Below are 20,306 nucleotides of genomic sequence, written 5' to 3'. Positions count from 1 at the left end.
GCCAAACTGGAGCTCTTCAGAATCTTCCTCTTTTGCTTCTTTCTTCTTTTTTTTTTTGGGGGGGGGTGCTTGTGGGCTGGGTACTCTCCCCCCATGTCCAGGCTGCCTAAGTCTTGTGGTGTCTTCCTTTGTAAGGACAAGTAATGAGGCATTTTAAGAGGTGACTCATGCCTGTGTCTGGCTGCACAGGTGTTTCTGTCTCTTCCAGCACTTGGGCAGTGGGAAGCAGGCACAGCCTCCCACTGTGCATCCCTAGGGCGTGGGGCTGCGGGCAGGCAGCTGCAGAGGGGCAGGCAGCTGCCTTCCTCCGAGGCAGGGTAAAATCAGCAGGCAGAGCTTATGCTGGAGCAAAAGAAGCATTTGGACAGGAGACTCAACCATGGAGATGTCCTGCTTGGAGAGAGAGACTGACATGAAGGAGAAGGTCCTCAAGGAGATGATGAGGCTGTCAAAGAGGAAAGCAATGATGAACCTTTCCTTGAAAGCCAACTTCACAGTTCCTCTTGACTAGGCTCAGCTTTGCTTCTTGAAGAAGGCAGAGCTCATAGGAGCACTAGGACATAATGGCTGCAATTTGTTTGGTACATGGGAATTCAGATTTTTTCCTCATTCCTATCCAGACAGAAATCATTGAGCAAGTCACAAAACCAGGAGCTTCCTGTTACCTCAGTGTTTCCCACCCTGTTGAAACAAATTTTGAAAGTGGCTGCTAAATCACCTGCTTGTGTTGCAGGGCCTGTCATAGCAGCTGATCTCCAGCTGGAGGGATGCCATGAAGGCACAGCACTAGTATTTAGTGATTTTGGCTCTATCTGTAATGTCCCCTGGGAGGCACAGGCAGCCCGTGGTACCCCAGGGCACAGCCTACATGTGTCCTCTCACAGCAGGTGTCAGATAAACAAAATCTGACTGATTATTGTGTTCTTACTGCCCATGGGCTCCACCAGTAAAAATTGTTCGTAAGGAAGTACCTAGTACAGACCAAATGTATACCTGCTCCATATTTGTTTGTGATAAAAGATAAGAAATGGGTATGTGAGTCTGTCACTATGTCATCTCTGTCCAATTCGGCACAGCCAGGGAAATGTAGATGAAGTGGTTTGATGACAAAATTGATCACATACTTTTCACTTTATTTGTGATTAGAACATCAAACTCACTACACCACATCATCCCATGGGCTCTTCTAGACCAGCATCTAGACCGCTGCCTCTTGAAATGGATGGATCTTACTGTGTGGTGCTCTAGCATGTTGTTGCAACAGCAAATGTGTTTGGCACCAGAGTTTTCACACTACAAAACTCTATTGGCTGCATTAGGACAAGAGGAGATAAATCCTCCCTTTCAGGATGGCAGCAGAGCTGGAAGCAGAAGACAGCTGTGCTGATGTCCTGATCCTGGCAGACAGTCCCCTCCTCTGGACAGCCTGGTCCTGGAGGAAGCGTTCCTCTCCACCAGAGAACAGTTTGCTCTGGTATATCTTGAAAACCATCACAAAGCTTTGTAAGAACGTGTGAGCACAGGAGGCAGCCAGTGAGAAACATAGCAGCCTGCCGAGTTTATTCCTGGATACTCTTGTTGCACAGTTTGAATCTTCCAAGTTTCCTTTCTGTTGCATGGATTTTGCTTTTCCAAGGTAAGATGAGAAATAACGTCTTGTCCTAGTACTGTGTTAGGATTCAGGGCAAGTATCACATTTTATCAGCTCATGGCAATGCCAAATACGCCACATTGCTGCAAGCTGGAGTGGCAGCCAGAGGGACTGAGGTGGCTGCAGGGCTGCCCTCTCCTCCCCCAGCCACCCCACATCCTCAAACCCTTGTGACCTGAGAGGGAACGGGCAGATACTGGTGACACCATGTGTGCTGGGATGACTGGGATGCAGACAGTCAGAATGAGTTTCCAGGAACAGGTGGATGCTCCTTTCCAGAGCTCTGCTTTTCACACGTGCCTCTGGAAATGGCCTCATCCCTCATCCAGCAGAAGCAGCGGGACTTGAGCTAGTCAGGCTGTGCTGTAAAGAAAGAGGAAAAGACAAAAGTCTGGAATATACCGTTTTGTACCATTCACTGAGGAGGCTCAGACAGTTTTTTTTTAAAACAGTGTGTGAAGTTTGTTGTCTAGAGGTGAGTATTTTAAGAGCAAGACCTAGCAGCATTTGAAAGGAGAGCCCTCTTGTTCATCTCACATTGCCATTCAGGGTATGTCATGTCCAGAAGCACTTGGATGTTACACATTTTAATTCAGACAGTGGCAATTTTGCTCTCAGCAGTGCAATTGTGCAGCTGAACCGAATGCCTGAAAGGGACGAGCTGACCTATTTTCCAGCCTGTGCTCCAGCATAACCTAAAACATGCACCGGGCCTGCCCTGCTCGTACAACATCTACACAGCAGGTCTGCAGGGAAGGGTCCCGGGCGGGTGTCCCCGGGCAGCCCCCGCACCGGCCTCAGCTCCCTCTGCCCTTTGCTGGGTGGAAAGCATCAGGCGAGGGCTGCAAAGTCACCGTAGCTGCTCTAGTGAGCTCCTGGAGCTGTGCCGGGACACCAGGACATGAAGGGGTTTGCACTGGGTGCATGGACTGGGGCGAAGCTCATGAGTAGACACTTGGGCCAAAATCTGTGGAGGATTTTGACCTGAAATACCCTTGTGGCTCTGGCTCCTTTTTTCTTTTTATTGCCCACTGAACAGTCACTTTCTCTCTCCAGCTCTGCCTTGCCTATGGCCTTAGGAGGCCACCTAGGGCTGGGCCTGGGCTTAGCAATGAGTTTTTCCCGACCTCGCCCCCCCTGCTCCATGAGCACACCCAGCAACGACCCTGGCTGGTTTTCCACTCTCCCTGCCGGGCTTGTTTTGCTTTGCTGGCAATGTTAACGCTGTCGTAGCTCAGGGATCACATCGGAGTTTATATTGCACTGCTCTAGCTCACCCTGCCGAGGTGAGGAATTACAAGCAGAAGCAGTTGGTGCTCAGTAGCCTGGGTTGTGTCTGAGTCACAAAGCACAATGCAGCCACATCTGCCACTCACCAGGATCAGAAGCTCTGGAGAGAGCTGGCTGCTGGCTTGGCCTCCCTCCCGTGACATCCCTGGCCGCCCTCTGTCCTGTTGCTGTTTAAAATCAGATGCACTTTAGCTGATGCCAGAGGGATGAGTAATGCACAGGAACGCTGCAGGGTGGGGTGGAGGGTATGACATGTTGGTGATGCTGAGCCTTGCTTCCCCTTGGTGGTAAGGTGGTTGTGGTTTGGGGGTTTTTTTGTTTGGTTGGTTGGTTTTTTGTTTGTTTGTTTGTTTTGTGTTTGTTTTGTTTTGTTTTCTGGAAGGCTTTCCTGTTTTTCATTAAGCAGCTGCGTGATGGTCTCTGGGCAAGGAGTCCCAGTCCCTTACACGGACAAGAAAAATACTTTAAGTTCTTGGCCCCAGAATGCCCATGTTGTAAGCTGGCAGGGATTAGGTGTCCAGCACTGCACGTGCGTGCACAGATGGGAATGGATGGGAAGATGTGTACTCCAACCTAGCAAATGGTTTAAGGGAAAGAATAAACCTAACTGAGAATTGTTGGAGAGTTTGAGGTCACCTTGGAACAGTTGCTTTCCCAGCGCAAATCAAAGAGTGGGGAGAAAGCGAGACATTTCAGAGACTTGCTGGTCATAGGCTTCACTCCTTTACACTTTCTTCCCCACTACCCCAGCCTCCTCTTCTGAACAATAACAGACAGAGCAACATACACAAAGCAACTCCTCCCTTCCACATGGATTGGCTGTAGTCAGGTAACCAGGCACTCTTTAAAATGCTTTCATCAAAACCTGTACCATCATCCCCATAAAAACCTCTTTTCTTTTGATCTAATTGCATTTAATAGGAATTTGGACTTTCTCCAGGGTAAGAACAGTTGTTGCTGCATAAATATTTTATAAACTAGAGTTTTTTCCAGCCAAATCACAAATTCTTGAAAGTCAACGATGAGGAGCCATCATGCACCAACACTTCCATTTGTGATTTTTGAGCACAACATGTCCCTGGGTATTACCCTCAAGTTGCTGCACTGGGGTCATTTTTACTTTCTCATTGCCAGCATGAGTACAGCTTTTCTTTCAGATCTATGTAAAAGGGATAGTTTTTGGAGTATCTGAGATACATAACTAAATTCAAGGGCTAAATTAACAGATTGTTTTCTAAATTAGGTTTAGAAAAGACTTTGTAGCCGTTTCTTGCTTGACATGTAAGCCATAGGATTTCACCCTGTTGTTCAACGGAAGTGTTGCTAACTGCATGTGGAAAAGCTGTGCTGCGCTGCCACCAAATCATAGTGATATCTGGAAAAGAAGTGTTTGTGGAGTACAGTGAGCAGAATCTAAGCCTTGGCCCTAACAGAATCCCAGCCAGAATGATGCCCAGGAACCTGCAGAAGGAGCTGACACTGGTGCTTGGCCCTTTCTGCACCAACGGGCCTGGTCTGGGACCAGGGGCTTGTGACATTGCAGCTTGGTGACAAACATCACGAGTCAGATTTTAAACTTCCAGACTCCAGGGCAGAGCAAAGTAGAGCAGAGCTCGGTGGGTTTTAGCATCAGCGGCAGGGAGAGGTGCGAGCTCTGCTGCTGCCATCTCCAGGGCTTGGCTCCATGGCCACAGGAGCCACCGCCGAGAGGCACCAAGGGCAAGCACCCGCACACCGAAACCCAGGGACATCTCAATACCGGCCGACAGCAGTCAGTAAAAGTAATGCTGTGGCAATCACAAGGATTCGAGATTCACTGAGTTGTTCCACCCAGTGCACACAGGAATTGTTATGGCCATCAAAAGAAAATACAGTTAACGCTTTAAATTTTTCCTAAATGAGGTGATGGAAAAAAGGAATGGAAATCCCTGTTACAGTTACACCTATGTACCGGAAAAACTGCTGCATCAAAACCAAAGAAATCCTGAGGTCAGGTGCTCTTATTGGGGATTACTGCCCTAAATTTGCCATCTGCAGCCCCTGGAGCTCTAGCACTGTCCTGGGTTTAAGCAGCCATGACTCTCCTTGAGGCTCTCTGAAGGCAGTCCCATCCCACACAAAATCCTTCTGACAGTGTCAACTTGTGGTTCCAGCATGTCTTCAGGAAGGATAAGATTTTTGGGAGGGTTTGCAGAGGGATTTTCACTTCTTTGAAACTATGTAACCTTAAATGAATGATTTTATTTCCCTTTGCTTCATTGACCCTTCTGCCTTCCTGATTTATTCTGTGGAATTTGGAAGGCACTTCGCTATCTCATGATGCTGTGGGGTGTTTCACTTATTTTGCATTGGTACAACATTTTGATTATATGATGTTTTATGTAAGGAAAGGCTAAGCAGCACTTTCCCCTCACACGAGGAGCAGGGGATGCAGGAGGTGGCCATCCTGGGGGAATACAGAGGGGGCCGCCAGCACCCACTCCTGCTTCATCTTCTGTATGCTGAGGACACTGCGATTCAGTTCTTAATTTGCAGCTCAGTGAATCCTGGGAGAGAAAACATGAAGTACACGTAGCAGAGAGGGGAAACCCAATATCCCATCTTCTCTCAGTGAGGCTGTGTGGGATGCAGGACAGAGCAGGGAGCGGTGCCCCATGCAGGCTGCGGGGCACAGCCGTGGTGTTTGCACAGCACCAAGGCATCGCTGGGTCCCGTTCTGCCTCCCAGTGAGTTCGCTGGGGTGGGCCAGGAGGGGACACAGCCAGGACAGCTGACCCCAGTTGGCCAAAGGGACACTCCACAACATAATGGCTTTGTGCTCTGCTATAAAATAGAAGAAGGTGAGGGTTTTGTCTTCAAGGACAGCTATAGCTCAGAGATGAGGTCAGTGGGCGCCAAGCTGCTTGTGGGTGGTGAGTTGTTGCCTTTGCTTTTCCTCTTCTTTTCCTCTTTCCTTCCCTTATTAAAACGTCTTTACCCCAACACACAAATTTTCTTGCTTTTGCTCTACCTACTCTCCCCTCTCCCACTGTGAGGGAGCGAGTGGGTGCTGTGGGTGCTCAGCTGCTGGCTGGCATCAACCCACCACACAAAGAGAGTAATCAAACTCGGTTTATTAATTCCTTCTCATCATCTTTTTTTTTTTTTTTTTTTTTTTTTGGCAAGTATTTGAAATGGGGCACTTGACTCCTTTCGGCATTAGCGATTCAGAGTTACAGGTAAGAAACATTGCAGATCAACTCTCCTTTAGTTTACACTAGATCCCATTCCTGCAAAATACTCGATTGCATGCGCTCTGGTGTCCTTCAGTTAAGAGGCACAATGAAGACTGATGATGCTGTGTGGGCAGGTTTGGCTTAACTCACATGGTGAGAATCACAAAAAATGATATTCTGCCACCTGCCCACCCCAGGAGCTGCACTGTCCCCTCCTCCCTCAGGGTACAAGTACACTCCTTGCAAAGCTCACTGTTTACAAACGCTGTTTCTGTTTCTCCCCAGAGTGGCTTCAGAAAAATTCCAATGAAGCATCAGGTCTTTCAGACCTCAAGAGACAGTGTTTTTGCTATAATGCCAAAATTGCACATTCTTGCTTCCATTCCCTTGTAAATCACAGGTTCTTGAACTGCTCAGTGTCACACTTAACAACCACCTTTCGATACCACCACAGCAAAGGGAACTATTGCATTTCTCTCCCTTCATCTCCTCTTGCTGGAGCAGAGAACATCCTGACTAGCGTATTTTCGCATGTGTATGTGTTGTCAATTATCCTTAAGAGGCAGTTTGAAGGAAGGACCTGGCTCTTGAGAAGGAACTGCAGCAATCCGTTTCTGCTAAAACCCAGCTCCCACCACACAGAGAGCGGCTGAAATAACCTCAGCTCCTGCTACCAGCTCCCTGTGTAGCAGGAGGTCTCTCAAATTTGCTGCAGAACCATATCAGTACACTTAAAAATATTAAGCAAAATGACCACAAACAAAAGATGAGGTAATTTTTCAGGAAACCTCAGTTCAGCTTCTACAAGCTGCATGGTGCTTGTTTCACAGAGATCAGGTGGTTTCTGCAGGACCAGAGTGTCATACAAAGCTTGATGCTCCACTCCGAGGAAGGCAAACTGCTTGCAGAGCTGTGTGTGCACACAAAAAGAGCCACGTGTTAAAGATTTAGGCCATGATAAAAGCATAGCTAAAGTAATCCAGAAATAAAGACACTTGTACTCAAGTAGTTTGACTCTCAAGAGAAAACTGGGCATCAGAGTATTGTTTATAGCATTGAGACCTCTGGATATCACCACAGGATCTCCCAGGTGAAAACTGAGTGGAAAACTTGAAGCAAATTACTGGGGTTGAACTGGGGCCAAAACATTACCAATCATAGGAAGAGCCAGGACTGATATATTACTGAGACCTTTGGGCAAGCAATCAACCACATTTCCACTCAGGTGCTCAGTGTTTCTTCTCCTCCCTTTGCTCAGGTGGCTGTTGGAAAGGTCATTATTTCCACAAGAGCACTTCATGACTGCAGGACCCAAAATCCTGAATCCGCAGCCCAAGGAGTTTCTCATGCTTTCTGCAAATGATCAACCAGGGCTTGAGGCTTGGCTGAGGGCTTGCTTCTCCACCTCAGAGCAGGTGCAGATACCACAGGGCCACCTCCAAGGCATATTCAAAACTGGTGGCAGAGCTTGCTGCTCCCTGCAGCACCTCTGGTTTGCCCCGAGAGCCTTCACCCTGCCACACCACCCAGAACAGGCTGGAGCACATTCCTTCACTTCACATCTGGGGAACGTGAGCTGCTCAGATACCGCAACCATGGACACCTCAACAAACAAGCGACGGCTTTGTGTTTTATCTTCCCTGTCCTTCCTGAAAACACACAAGAACCCATGAGGGATTACAGCCACAGCGTTTAGGCATGACAACATTTCCTCTCACAGTTCAGTAGCCACCTACTAAGCCAGAAGGGTGATTTCGTAACAATTTAAATGGGAAAAGGACTCATGTTGATGCAATACAAGCAGGAAAGCATTCTAGCTTTTTTTTTTTAGCGGTCTTCCAAGCCTAGCAGCTGATGGTATGCAAACAGATGGTACCAGGACACGGACTTCTCGGTTGCAGGAGGGGCAAACAACTTGCCATTATTCCTGAAAAGTTCCCCTGTGAACAAAGTGAGTCTGGATGAGCTGTACTTGCCACCTACATTTTCAGATGCAAAAAGGAGGAGTTTATGTGGGTTCAAGTCATGCAAGTGACCAAAACATACTGCAAATTTTATTTTTATTTCCTTGTTACAGAAACGAATTTAAGCATATGCCTACATCTCAATTAAAACAAATTCACCACTGCAGAAAAAGAAAGCACTTTTTTATTCTCTAAAGCACACCTGTGAACACACAACAAAGTCTAATGTCAGTACATAAAAGCTGCTGCTTAGTGCACCTCTTCATCGCAGTTTCTCCATTAGTTCTTTTTTTTTTAAAAAAAACATTACACCTTAGATATTTATATATGCTTGCATTAAGCTTTGCATAATCTACCCAAAACGCAATTCACTTCAAGTAGTCAGTTAAGCTAAATCAAGAAGGTCCCTTAAGTTCGCTTTATTTACAATTGCAATGGCTAAAATTTAAATACTTTACAGTCACTCCCAGCACTGGCTCCTATAGTTCAAAGGATTAGTGCATTCCATGTTTTCTTCATAACTATTTTCTAGAGGGGATTAAGTTGTCCATACCTATGGCTATGTAGGTGCCTCAGCTATCTACATGAAGTACCTTATAGGAAATAATCATGCTGACAAAAATATTTATAATAATGAATGATAAACTCAACCTTTAGGAAGAATGGGCAGGTCCTTGGTTTTGTGCCACAGCCACTGTCGACTGTGGGAACTGCAGCAACGTGGGACACGGAGCAGTTCAGGAGTGCTGAAGTCCAGAGCGGGGCTCTCTGGTTCCTTTGGAAAGATCTTTCTGCTCAGCTCTCACTTCCTCCTCTCTTCCACCACCTCTCCCCTCTTACTACTTTTTTTATTTTTAATTATTAGGCAAATTTCTGAACTGCGATAGTGTAGAAATTTACTTCAGAGGGGAAAAAAAAATAATGATGCACCTGCAGACAGGCAGACTTGGGTTATCTGAATAAAGACAGATTTTACAACTTATGAGTAGATGCAGGTCTTGTGTCAACTGAGAAACTGCTGTAAATATTACCAAATAGGATGCACATGCATTTATCTGTTCTTATATACTTTCAAAACCCAAATGGAAACAAGAAGTATCTGCGATTCAGGTAGGTCCGTAAGATTGTTGTTGTTGTTACACAATAAGGTAGATTGCTTAGCACATTCCAGGTTAAAAAAATTACAGTAAACATCCAGTAACTGGAATGCATATAATATACAAGTACCATTACATTTACAAAGGTGTTCAGGACGATTTTTCTTTCTAGAATAAGCATAAAAAAAGTTACAAGCTAATTCACAATAACTTTAGATACAATGTTATTAAAATACATTGATGTTAATCATAAAAATATTTTACTATTTACATGTACATTGTATAAACCTTAACAATAAGAATATGCCCATTTTAGGATGCCTTAAACGAATATTTAGGCAAATTGGCCCATTTTTATAGTGCAGTATCCCTGTTTTGGTTTTCACACCATGAAACTGTACCAGATTCACAGTATCTTTGCTAGTGCTTGGCTAAAAGGCTTAAACTTTCTGTTATTTAAGAAACGTTCATTCATTACAAAGAGCCAGTTTTATTTCCACTTTGTTTCTTATTAAATCCTACCCCCAACAGTTCAGGACACTCCACCTGGCCTTGTGCGATTTGGTTGCATCTCCAAATAAGGCTGTAATTCATTTCATCAGTTATCACGCTATCTTGCTTGTAGTCTGGATGCTGGGCGATAAATTCCCTCATCCATCGAGCAACTGTCATTAGTTCTCCTGTGGGCAAGGGGAAGTAAAATTTCACATTTTATACATCTCATTTAGCAGGATGATACCCAAAGTTGCATACGTTATATATACAATCAATGAATAGTCCTCGCTTTCATGAGAAACACATTCCTATACATATATATATATCTCTAAAAAATATGGCTAAACTGCAGGCACAATTAAGCTGATATATTGCTGGTAGTCTAAAACCCATGTGTCTAGTGCAATCTTCAAACTTTCAGATGTTGTAACGAGACAGCACAGAGAGAAGCAGCTACCAGAACAGGTATAATCAACAGGGTGTATAGCAAGAGGTCTTAAACATGCCATTTAACAAGAGGCAAACCAACAGGCACCACTACAACAACTGCACATGTCTAAAATAATTTTGAAGCTGATCCATCCAACTCAGGTGCCAGCTTTCTTCTGTCTACCTTGACATTTGGGTAGGCTGATGGGATGCTCGATGAGCATAGCATAATTTTCATTGCTACTGGAACCTCAGCTTCCTTCTAGGAGTGGGAAGAGTCAAGAGCTTCCACTACAGAAATGTTTGGTTTAAGAATATTATAAAAAGCAGGAAGAATCAAGTTACAGAAAGCAAGGAGGAACACACAAGAAAGAAGTAAAAAGCATCATCACTATTTAAAGATATCAGTGGTTTTGAACACAGGTACATGAACAGAAATCAGTAAAATTGCAAAAAGAACAGGAAAGAAAAGCAGAATAAAAAAAGGTTATTAGAAATAAACATGTCCCTTAAAAAGCAGAAGTCATGTTGTAAATAAAGGAGAGGCCAGAATATATACTTCTACATAAGAAGTGAGCAGAAAAAAAACACCGAAGAAGCATTATTTGTTGATGGCATTAAAAGCTCACATGAAAACTTTCTCAAAGCAACAAGAAGCAGGGGGCCCTGCAAGAAAATCAGTGGAGCTGGGATGTGAGCGGAGCAGAGCATAAAAAGACACATTTTTAGACTAAAAGCTGCTGCAGGCTGTCAGTGCAGAAGGAGATGGGAGTGCAGTCCAGCTCACACCAACACAGACATCTTGTGGCCAGGCAGTCCAGTCACTCCCCATCCTTTGTGCTGGTGGAAACCTGCAGCACCTTCATGTGAACATGGCATACAGCTCTCAAAGGACATACGAGTAACAGGAAAAGGCACCATAGACTGACAAAAGGTGTGAGACAACTTCCAAGTGAGGAGAGACAAGACAAAGGTAATTTCAAGTTTGGAAGCAACAACATACTGTAGAAGTTTGCAAGATCATGAATGTTGATGAGGAGTAAAGAAACATTGTCCTACAATGCAAGAACTAAAAGGCATATGATGGAATAAGTGCCTTTAAACTACAGGAATTATATTCTTCACAGAGCATATAATGACATTCTGGCATTTCTTATTGAATGACTTTATGGGGGCCAAAAGCGTAACTGCTTCAAGAAGGATAAGGCACAGATCATAGAAATTATGCTTGTGAGCAGTCACCAAGCACCACAATTACTGCACAACCTCCACCTGAGAAAGCATCCACACTGTAGACAGCCAGGAACCCAGAGACCATGTCAGGATGAGGATCACTTCATGCTGCTACCTTAACATCGCTTACATTAAGATCTGGTGATGGTCAGCAGCTGCTGCCTGCCCAGCAAATCTGTGGTCTCACCAAGAGGTAGCAGTCACACACCAGCCAGCCAGAGACCAGGAGGGCAACACCCAGCTGTGCTGCCAGAGAAGGTGTGGTGGAAGCACAGACGAACTGCGCTGGGGCAAGGTTAAAGCCTCAGCAGCTACGGTGCAGCAGTTAACTCTCGTGAGTGATCTGTGCTCACCATTTGAGGAGTCTGAAAAATGGCCACTCTCTGTGGACTTGTCTGATGCTAGACAGGCTGCAGTTCAGGAACATTTGATTTAAGATTGAGTGTAAACTGGAATAATCCAAAGCTACAATTATGAAACATAATGGCACAGCAACACAATACCGAATGCTTTTATATCACGTTAATTTTGGTTCTTACGAAGCATCATTTAAGAATCATTTTGGTTCATCAGAGTTAAGATACAAAGCTTAGACTCTATTTACCTCACCCTCACACCTTTTCGGTCTGTGTAAACACAGAAACTGACTTTTGCAATGCCTGTAGCGAAATTGTTCTTTGGAAGGGGAACACTTGCCTCACAGGGCTGAGCTCAGGTCATTAGCTCTTGGAAAAAACCTCTACGGGACTTACGTATTCTTTGTTTTTCCAACAGCACTCTTCTGAAGAAAAAAACCCCAAACAATGGAATATTTCGAAAGCATTGTTATTCTGAGGGCTCATGTGCCTCAGACATTTTCTTCCTGCCAGTTTCTCTTCTCTCCCTCAGTTAAGCCAAGCATCAAATCCCTGCCTATGTTCCCTGAGGGGCAGAAGCCTCCTACAAACACACAGCCTTAGGAAAGAAAATTTACAGTGAAAGCTGTAATTAATTAAAACTTGTTACCATTCTGAAATACTGCTAAAGTACTGAATTACCAGGTAAGAGAAAGTCCTGATTTCCACCTCAGCTTTAAGAAGGTCTTTACCTGGAAGCTCCTACAGCAATTTTCAAGAATTAAGAGGAATGCAATACTTTAATTTAAAACCAATGAATATATTTCACTGTGGAAGGGGGAAGATGTCTTGACTTACTTATGAGACTAAAATTAACTGTCTAGCTAAATATACAGCAAGACAAACATACAAGGGATTTACGTATAGAAAGGTATAAAGCTGCTGCAGGTATAAAGCTGCTGCAGATCATGCTATGCATCCAGTTCTCAATTAAAAGTTTAGCCTGCACTCACCATACTGCTGCATATTAAGATGGAGCATAAGTTGTCTTTATACCATCTACCTTCAAAAACACTGCAACATGAGGAAGACAGGGAAAGAGCCTGGTCTGCTCTTCCTCGAAGGAGTTTTGCTACTTACGGAAGGACTTTCTTATCAGGAAGCTAAAGACCAGGTCCCTTGCACTTCCATACCAGACTTTAAACTTATGAATACTTTGGAGTCACACCAGTAACACCAGGCTATCAGACCCAGCCTCACATACTCTTACAACACCCAAGTGACAGGCAAAGGTGATTGTAGTAGTTTGCACATATACTGAAGTGAACAATACAGTGGTAAAAGCAGCAGTATGAAGTGCTGAAAACAGAAGTCTTGGATTGGAGATACACTACCCTTATGCTGTAATTGTATCAATTACTCTGAATTTAAGATCTAAAATGGATTACCAAATACTTATAGTCAGAATTACACAGGAACAGATTTAAGCCAGAGAACACATTGCAGTCCTTTGCTCCAATGATTAAACACTTAACCAGACACGCACAGCTGCCACCAGTTTTACCCAGCTGAGAGCTAGAGAACAAGCCCAGTTACTGTCCTAACAGAAAAGCGCCAGGAAAATCAATACCCCAAAGTGTCAAACATACCAGATGCTCTCTTTTTTATTAGCTTCAGGTAGTTTAAGATGGTGCACCTTGTGTCCACATCCACCTCCATGCTTTCAAGATAGGAATTTAAAACTGGGATCAAACCAGGAAAGACTCCTTCCTGTGTAAGAGAATAGAGTCAGCATAAAACATACTCAATCCGTTCTCTGGGAGGGTGGAGTAAAGGAAAAGGTTGTGTGTTCCAGGTAGAAGAGGCTATGACCTTCCCATTGATAATTGTATCAATGCTCATCAGGGTGTACTCTTCCGTGTCAGTGCCCGTCCCGTTCTGTGCAGAGCCACATCCATCCACAAGAGCGTTTCCACCTTCACGGGTGACAAAGGGAAAGGAAGAAGCAGTTAGAAGGCGAGAGATGCACTCAACATCCACAACAGCGTTAATCAGAATGCTTGTTGTGATACCTTTGCAAATATCTTTTCTGAAGTAAAACATTCCCTGCCGGACAGCATCTCTTTTCTGGGCCATCTTCATGTTTTCATCCACCTGGCAAAAGAAGTATTTCAGAGACTTGTGACATATTAGAAAACTAGGACTCTGCAGACTCTCACATTTTGGTCTCATTAGTTGAAACGTCTATGTTTCTTACTATTTCATCACACAAGGCCAATCCATGGAGATGAGTTTTGTTTCATTGTTCAGGGGTCCCAAGCAGAACCACAAAGAGATTATGTCCTATGAAATTAGGTCTCCACAGAAAAGGTAATGGTATTATGTTAGAACATGCTACGCTAATCTTTTGAGTTTGGAGGAAAACACAGGAACAGCTGTGATTAACAGGTTGCATCCCATCTGGCAGACTTTGAGTATTTAGATGCAATTTAAATGAGTACGGAAGAAGTAAACTGTCATTTCCCTAGCCACAGTTTGCTGCTCTTATTAACAAAATAATCTAAATCTTTAGAAGAGTTATCGCTGTATTAAACTTCTGGAAACAGAATTCCAGTAACTTTGTATGTGAATCATATCTGTTCCATACTCAAATATCTATTAGATAGTTAGATAAACTCAGACTGCTAGTAAAGAACTTCTAAATTGCAGGCTCCTTGGAAAGTCTACAAAGTACAAAGCACTGCTCACACACTCTGCAAACAACATAAGTATTGCTCTGTCTGGATGGAAGATTTTGTTCAATTTCTTTGATTAGCAGGTTCTCAGGGAATTAACATGACAAAGCTTTAGGACATTAGCTTTACTGTGTTGTCTGCAGGAGGAGGATATGATTTGCTGAATTCTTTGTTTGACCTTTAATTATGAGCAAGGCGAAAATCTTCACTTCTTACCTTTCAAAGCTTTGTTTTCAAAACTGTTTTTGTTCATTTTATATTATGAAACCTATTTACACAACAGGCTGTTTTGAAAGTTTAAAAGAACTCCAGTCCTAGCTGACAGTAATACAACTGCACTCAGACAGCAAAGATTAGTGTGAGATTAGTCCCATAAACCCGTATTATTTTACTTGAAAGAGGCAGGCTTACCCATGGTTGTGCAATTCTGTGTTGCATTACCTGCCAACTTACTTGGAAAGCTCAAGTAACTTTATGTCCCCCTCAACCCCACAACTCTCTTGAAGTTCTTTTGGCACCCTGTCTCTTTTCCAGTCTTCCAAGTAACAGTATAATTATGGACTCAAAGTGCTAAAGTGATGCATTGTTTATAGAATCTGAACTGCCTGACATCAGGAAAAGAACTCCTCTTTTTAGAAATTATTCCAACTTTATGGTATGATTACTGTTAAAACTTCAGTATTTTTCTCCATTTAATTAAAAACACTAAGAAAAGCAGCAGGATACTACTGCTACGGTATAGTCAGTGCTGGCAGTATTTTCTAGTATAGAGCATGTCAAAAGTCTGTTGTGCTGGAAGACATTTTTTAAAAAGACTTGCAGGATTACCCATTCAAAAAGAAATGTTCTGTTCAGGTGCCTCAGGAAGATGTAAAAGGACAGTTTCACCCCAAGCAGTTCAGCAATTGAGGACAAGATAAAGGAAAAAAACCACATTTTACACAGCTGATCTGTCTAAACACAAGCCACAGCTGTGACCAGAATCATCAGTATTAGTTTTCACTCAAATACTGTGCAACACTAAGCACGCTGAACTCCTCCTTTCCCTCTCCACCACATACAAACATAACAGAGAATAAGAACCCAAGGCATAGGCAACAGCCATGTTAAAATAAATATCTAAGTTTGCTTTTATTTTGACTTTGACAAATTATTTTCCCCACATGTAAAATGGTGGAAACATGCCCTTTCCCAGTCTTAAAACAGTTCAGTGACAATGGTATTTCTCAACATTTCTGCAGTAGTCAGACACTGTTAGGGACCACAGAGATTCCCACAATATTTGTCTATAAAGCTTGATATCATGAGACAGCAGTAAAATATTTGTTTAATACTGTAGGGTTGAAATTGATTCAAAGCACTGGTACAGATGGAAAAAGATTGAAAGATGAAAATGACTGTTCTGTAAGTGCATAAATATTAGTTCCTAGATTGCAGAGGATAAAAGTCAGACTTGATACAAATACATTGCATTTAGGTCTAACAGATTTGATCTTTCACACCTACCTTGGACAAAGGAATGAGAAAATCTAGTTTATATGACAGAATCACTCTGGTTAGCAATACCACGAACACAACGTATGCAGAGTTTTCAAAGTCTGTTAACTGGACCTAGACATCAAAGAATCAGAAGTTAAATCACTTTAGTGGAAACACACTAATGGAAGGAGATAAATATTTGGAAGAATTTAAAACAGTCTGACTTGAAGGTTCATGTCGGTACTTGTGTTCACACACACTCTGCCAGCAGAGATGGTGAAGGACCAGCTGGAATCATGAACAGTGACTTCAAATGCAAAATGCACACACACGCCTCAGGAAAACCCACCCTATAATCCAGTGCCAAAGCACACTTGCGTTTCAAAAGCCCATCTAACAACCTGCACCTTCGGCTCTCTGTTTAACTACAAACACATAATAGCTTTTAAATTTCCACTTTAAAGGGATTAAATTCAGAGACCTCAGAAACAGACAGCTATAAAATAAAAGCCCTTGTGAAAACAAAACAATGACAGCGGAATTGTTCAGTACCAGGAAAAGTACTGGAGAAAGACAGTCCCTAGAAGCTAAATGGGGCTTTGTTTCCTGTTCCTTTAATACAAGCCTAATTCCTTTCCCCAGCACCCCAAATCCATCAGCATGTTTTGCTGTGCTGCAGTGGATTCTCCTGTCAGTTACATTCCCACAGTCCATGTCTGATTACACACTGCTGTCCACTTCCCTGCCTCTGGCAACTCAGGGGGAAAAAACACAGCATAAGTAAGAAGGGTTTGATACTAGATGGCAGAATGCCTGGTACTTTTCCGCTTAAAAGGAAATGTGTTTTTGTGCATGCTGACGCCTTCCTTACCTCCATAGGTCTGAATTCCACTCTCCATCCAATATCTGAATTTGGAGGAGGTGGCTTAAACCTCATTGTCTGCCAGTTTGTAGATTGAATATTCTGCAAAGCACATAAAATAATGCGTCACAATAAAGATAAGCATCATTCTATAACACCACCTAAGAAAAATAAGCAGATAAGTTGAGTCCTAATATTTTCCCTGGGACAGCCCATCAAGTTAGAGAAGTGCTTCCAAACCAAGTGGCACGACTTCCTAAAAACCACAGTATAACTACCTATCCTAGAAGCAAATATGTTACACTTTCTAACGCTGTTTTGTTTCAGGATTACATATAACATACTAGTGGGCTGAGATTTAGCTGACCTTATTTTTTTTTTTTTAATGAGTGATTGATGCATCCCCAACTAAAAAGACCTAATATTATCATAGCTATTATTTCATAAAGCTGTATAAGAAATATATTTATACATAAATGTCATGCAAAACAGTTTCTAGGAAGCCACAAAAACAGACAGTTCCCCATAACACAAATATACATAGCTATAGTTTGGGCCCTTGATATTCTATTAGGTTTAAAGTATAAGCCACCACCTTCTACTAAATAAATGATGAAGCAAAGAAATGTGCTAATACCTGCAAAGTCATATGCTAAAAAACTAGTCGAAGTGAAAAATTCAGGAAAAAAAAACTTAGCTAATATTAAGTAGTACTGTAAAGAATAAGCAATTTTATGTATATATTTATTAAATTCCTCTAAATCAGACACAACCTCAAAATGGTCGGATTCATTTGCATCATCTAGATGTATTTTCTCCTCAAACAAAGTCAATGGGTCTCGAATGAACAAGTGTGCAATATGCTGTGCCAAAAGGTGATCAATGCCTACAAAATGAAAATTCAAACAAACAATTCAGACATAGCAAATCAGGCTCTAGGAAACTATTTGTTTTACAAGACTGAAAACATCCAACTCTGCAATGCTACCTCAACCCACCACATCCTGTTAAAAGCTTAGATGATGACTTCGGGAAGGAAGGAAATGATTAAAGAGAGAGGAAAAAAAAAAAAGAACAAGCTCTTGTTTGGAAATGGCAGCTGAATATTGGCATGGCTGCCATTCTTCCTGTTTTCTGATGCACCTCTCTGCCCTGTTTCCTAAAGCAGATCTGCTCTCTCCACAAGGATAAAACATTAATGCGTCAAACACTGGGCTTCTCAAGCTGGAATTAGGGAGTTTCCACTACAAACAAAAACTTTTTAAAAACTCTCAAGACCACGCTACACAGATATTTCCTGAGTAGAGTCCTTCTGAGGGACGCACAGTGATTGAAACAAACAAGAATGAAAAATGTAAAGTAACCCCACACAGTGCAAGCATAATTCTTAACCTGCTCATAATGAAGCAAACACTTACCTTCCTTTATTAGGTGCTCGTAGATATCTTTGTCTATTGTCAAATCAATGTCATTGTATTTCTCACCACATTCAGATAGATAACTGTCTATGGAATCATATCTGGATTTACTGATTCTATAATGGTTGTTCTTCAGTGGCTATATAATTTAAGAATACAATATTTTAACAGCTTGTTAACAATGTTACCTAAGTTTTGCTCACTAATGACACTTATGAGAGAATTATTAACCTGTTTAAAAAACCCTACAGCCTCAAAATTATTCAACGCATGAGTCTCAAATAGCTTAACAGAAAGCAATCCTGGAATTATGACTATTTTGTTTGCAGATGCACTTATCTGAGCAAAAGACCAGCCATCACACATTGACTAGAATTCTCCAAAAGTGGAAACATTTTCCTGATGTAATGTACCATTGCCCCAAGTACCCGGAAGGTGGTGTTATAACTATTGCAACAGATACCAATACAGCTTCACTATGCACACATTGTCAGAGATGCTCTTAAAATGGGTAATTCCAATAAATACTTCAGGTAGACTTTTAAAAATTATTTCCTGTAATTCTGTAATTGCCTAGAACACCAATTTCTGCTTACAGAAACTCCTTAAGTTCAAGTTCTGACAACCGGCTCTTTTCACATAGTTCTAGTTTATACTACTAGATTACTCAGCAGCATCCACTATTTAATCCAAAGCAATTCTTGCTTTTTGGTCTCAAGCAGAGACCAGAAAGTTTCATCTCAGAGGGACCTTTTCAGCAAGATGCAGAGGAGTCAGTGGAGTTTTACCGGGATTCCAACTTGACTAAAAATATATATATGCTAACATAAACTGTACAACCAAGGCGAATGTTTATATCATCTCTTCTATATTCACCACAAAGACTGCCACATTCCCTCATCAGGGATTCTGATGACCATAAGCAGAATTTGATATTAAAGGAGATGTAACTTTTTTTTGGTCTGAAAAATACCAGATATCTACTACTAACATTACTTACCTCCAGCCCTCTCTCTTCTCGCGTTCGATCATCTACAGATGCAGAGATTACTCCCCAGCGACAGTCAATATCGGACACGTAGCCTCTGTAGAATGGAGATGCAGCACTCAACGCCATCTAAAATAAACCAGCCTGATATCAAAATAAAGGACAAGCCAAGGAAGCAAAAGCAAAATACAACCCCACTGGAAAAGGAAACTTGCTGGCCAGAAATCAACTGAAGTATATACTTCAGTTTAACATACAGCCAAGACCCTACAACCACACATCTCTCAGCTGCTATCTCCAGAAAATGCCTAAATGAAGGGTTAGTACTATTGAAGTGGCATCTGATGTTCTCCAATTCTATTATCCCTACAGATCAGCATTTAAGGAACACAGGCAGATGACGATACAGGCAGAAGCAATTTTATGACAAATCAGCAAGTATTTTGCTCGCATACTTCCAAACTCTAAACGTTTACCTTGTAATCATTGTGTTTTGTTTATTTTTGCTTAGCCAAGCACCCTAGCAGTACAGCTGGAACATACCTCACTCAGAGTAGGATCTGCTCACCACCTACACCAGAACAATATTTTGATAACACCTGTTTATAACCACATGCTTACAAAAGGGACAGATTTAAACAACTCAAGCTGAAACCCTCTGTAACATCAGACAAGACCTGAAAAACTAAAAATTATTTTGAGTAAGCTTGTCTTTTTTTCCCAAAAAAATTTACACAAATATACTTCTAGAACTATTCAACAAGAGTCTTGTGCATGTGGGAAGGAGGGCACAGGACAAAAACCAGACATCATCTGCTTTCCGGTGTCACTCAGACATTAAATAAATGATGCTGCTCATGTGACAGCCTAATAAGTGACTGACACTTGTGAGCAACAGTCAAGTTTTTTCTAATTTAGATTTCATTTTTTTACATGTATTAGTGTTTGCAAGATACAAGCTGATGTGATGGAAGTCCATTACTTACCACAATGGGGCAGATTGTGGCTAGCTGATCATAGAGATATCTTGCTTCAGAAATGCTGCAAGCCTGGAATGTTACCTGTTGGAAGAAGTGCAATTGCTATCACGATTTCTATAATCATAGTGCAAGCAC

At 42.3% G+C, this 20,306-nt stretch overlaps 1 protein-coding gene across 1 annotated transcript in view; it reads right to left on the bottom strand.

Annotated features, from left to right (window-relative positions):
- Nucleotides 1–8,199: 8,199 nt before the first annotated feature.
- GCLC (glutamate-cysteine ligase catalytic subunit) overlaps nucleotides 8,200–20,306 on the bottom strand; it is a 34,670-nt gene continuing 22,563 nt past the window's right edge. Inside the window, exons 7-16 of the mRNA XM_065835310.2 lie at nucleotides 20,178–20,252; nucleotides 19,204–19,320; nucleotides 18,204–18,342; nucleotides 17,559–17,671; nucleotides 16,795–16,887; nucleotides 15,951–16,055; nucleotides 13,782–13,863; nucleotides 13,582–13,685; nucleotides 13,359–13,479; nucleotides 8,200–9,897 (exon numbers count right to left, since the gene is read on the bottom strand). Coding sequence (XP_065691382.1) covers nucleotides 9,692–9,897; nucleotides 13,359–13,479; nucleotides 13,582–13,685; nucleotides 13,782–13,863; nucleotides 15,951–16,055; nucleotides 16,795–16,887; nucleotides 17,559–17,671; nucleotides 18,204–18,342; nucleotides 19,204–19,320; nucleotides 20,178–20,252 — 1,155 coding nt within the window. The 3' untranslated portion in view covers nucleotides 8,200–9,691. The remainder of the gene's footprint in view (nucleotides 9,898–13,358; nucleotides 13,480–13,581; nucleotides 13,686–13,781; nucleotides 13,864–15,950; nucleotides 16,056–16,794; nucleotides 16,888–17,558; nucleotides 17,672–18,203; nucleotides 18,343–19,203; nucleotides 19,321–20,177; nucleotides 20,253–20,306) is intronic.

The sequence above is a fragment of the Patagioenas fasciata genome, chromosome 3, assembly GCF_037038585.1.
Source record: "Patagioenas fasciata isolate bPatFas1 chromosome 3, bPatFas1.hap1, whole genome shotgun sequence".
NCBI classification, from domain to species: Eukaryota; Metazoa; Chordata; class Aves; order Columbiformes; family Columbidae; genus Patagioenas; species Patagioenas fasciata.
This window is presented reverse-complemented; position numbering and strand designations above follow the sequence as displayed.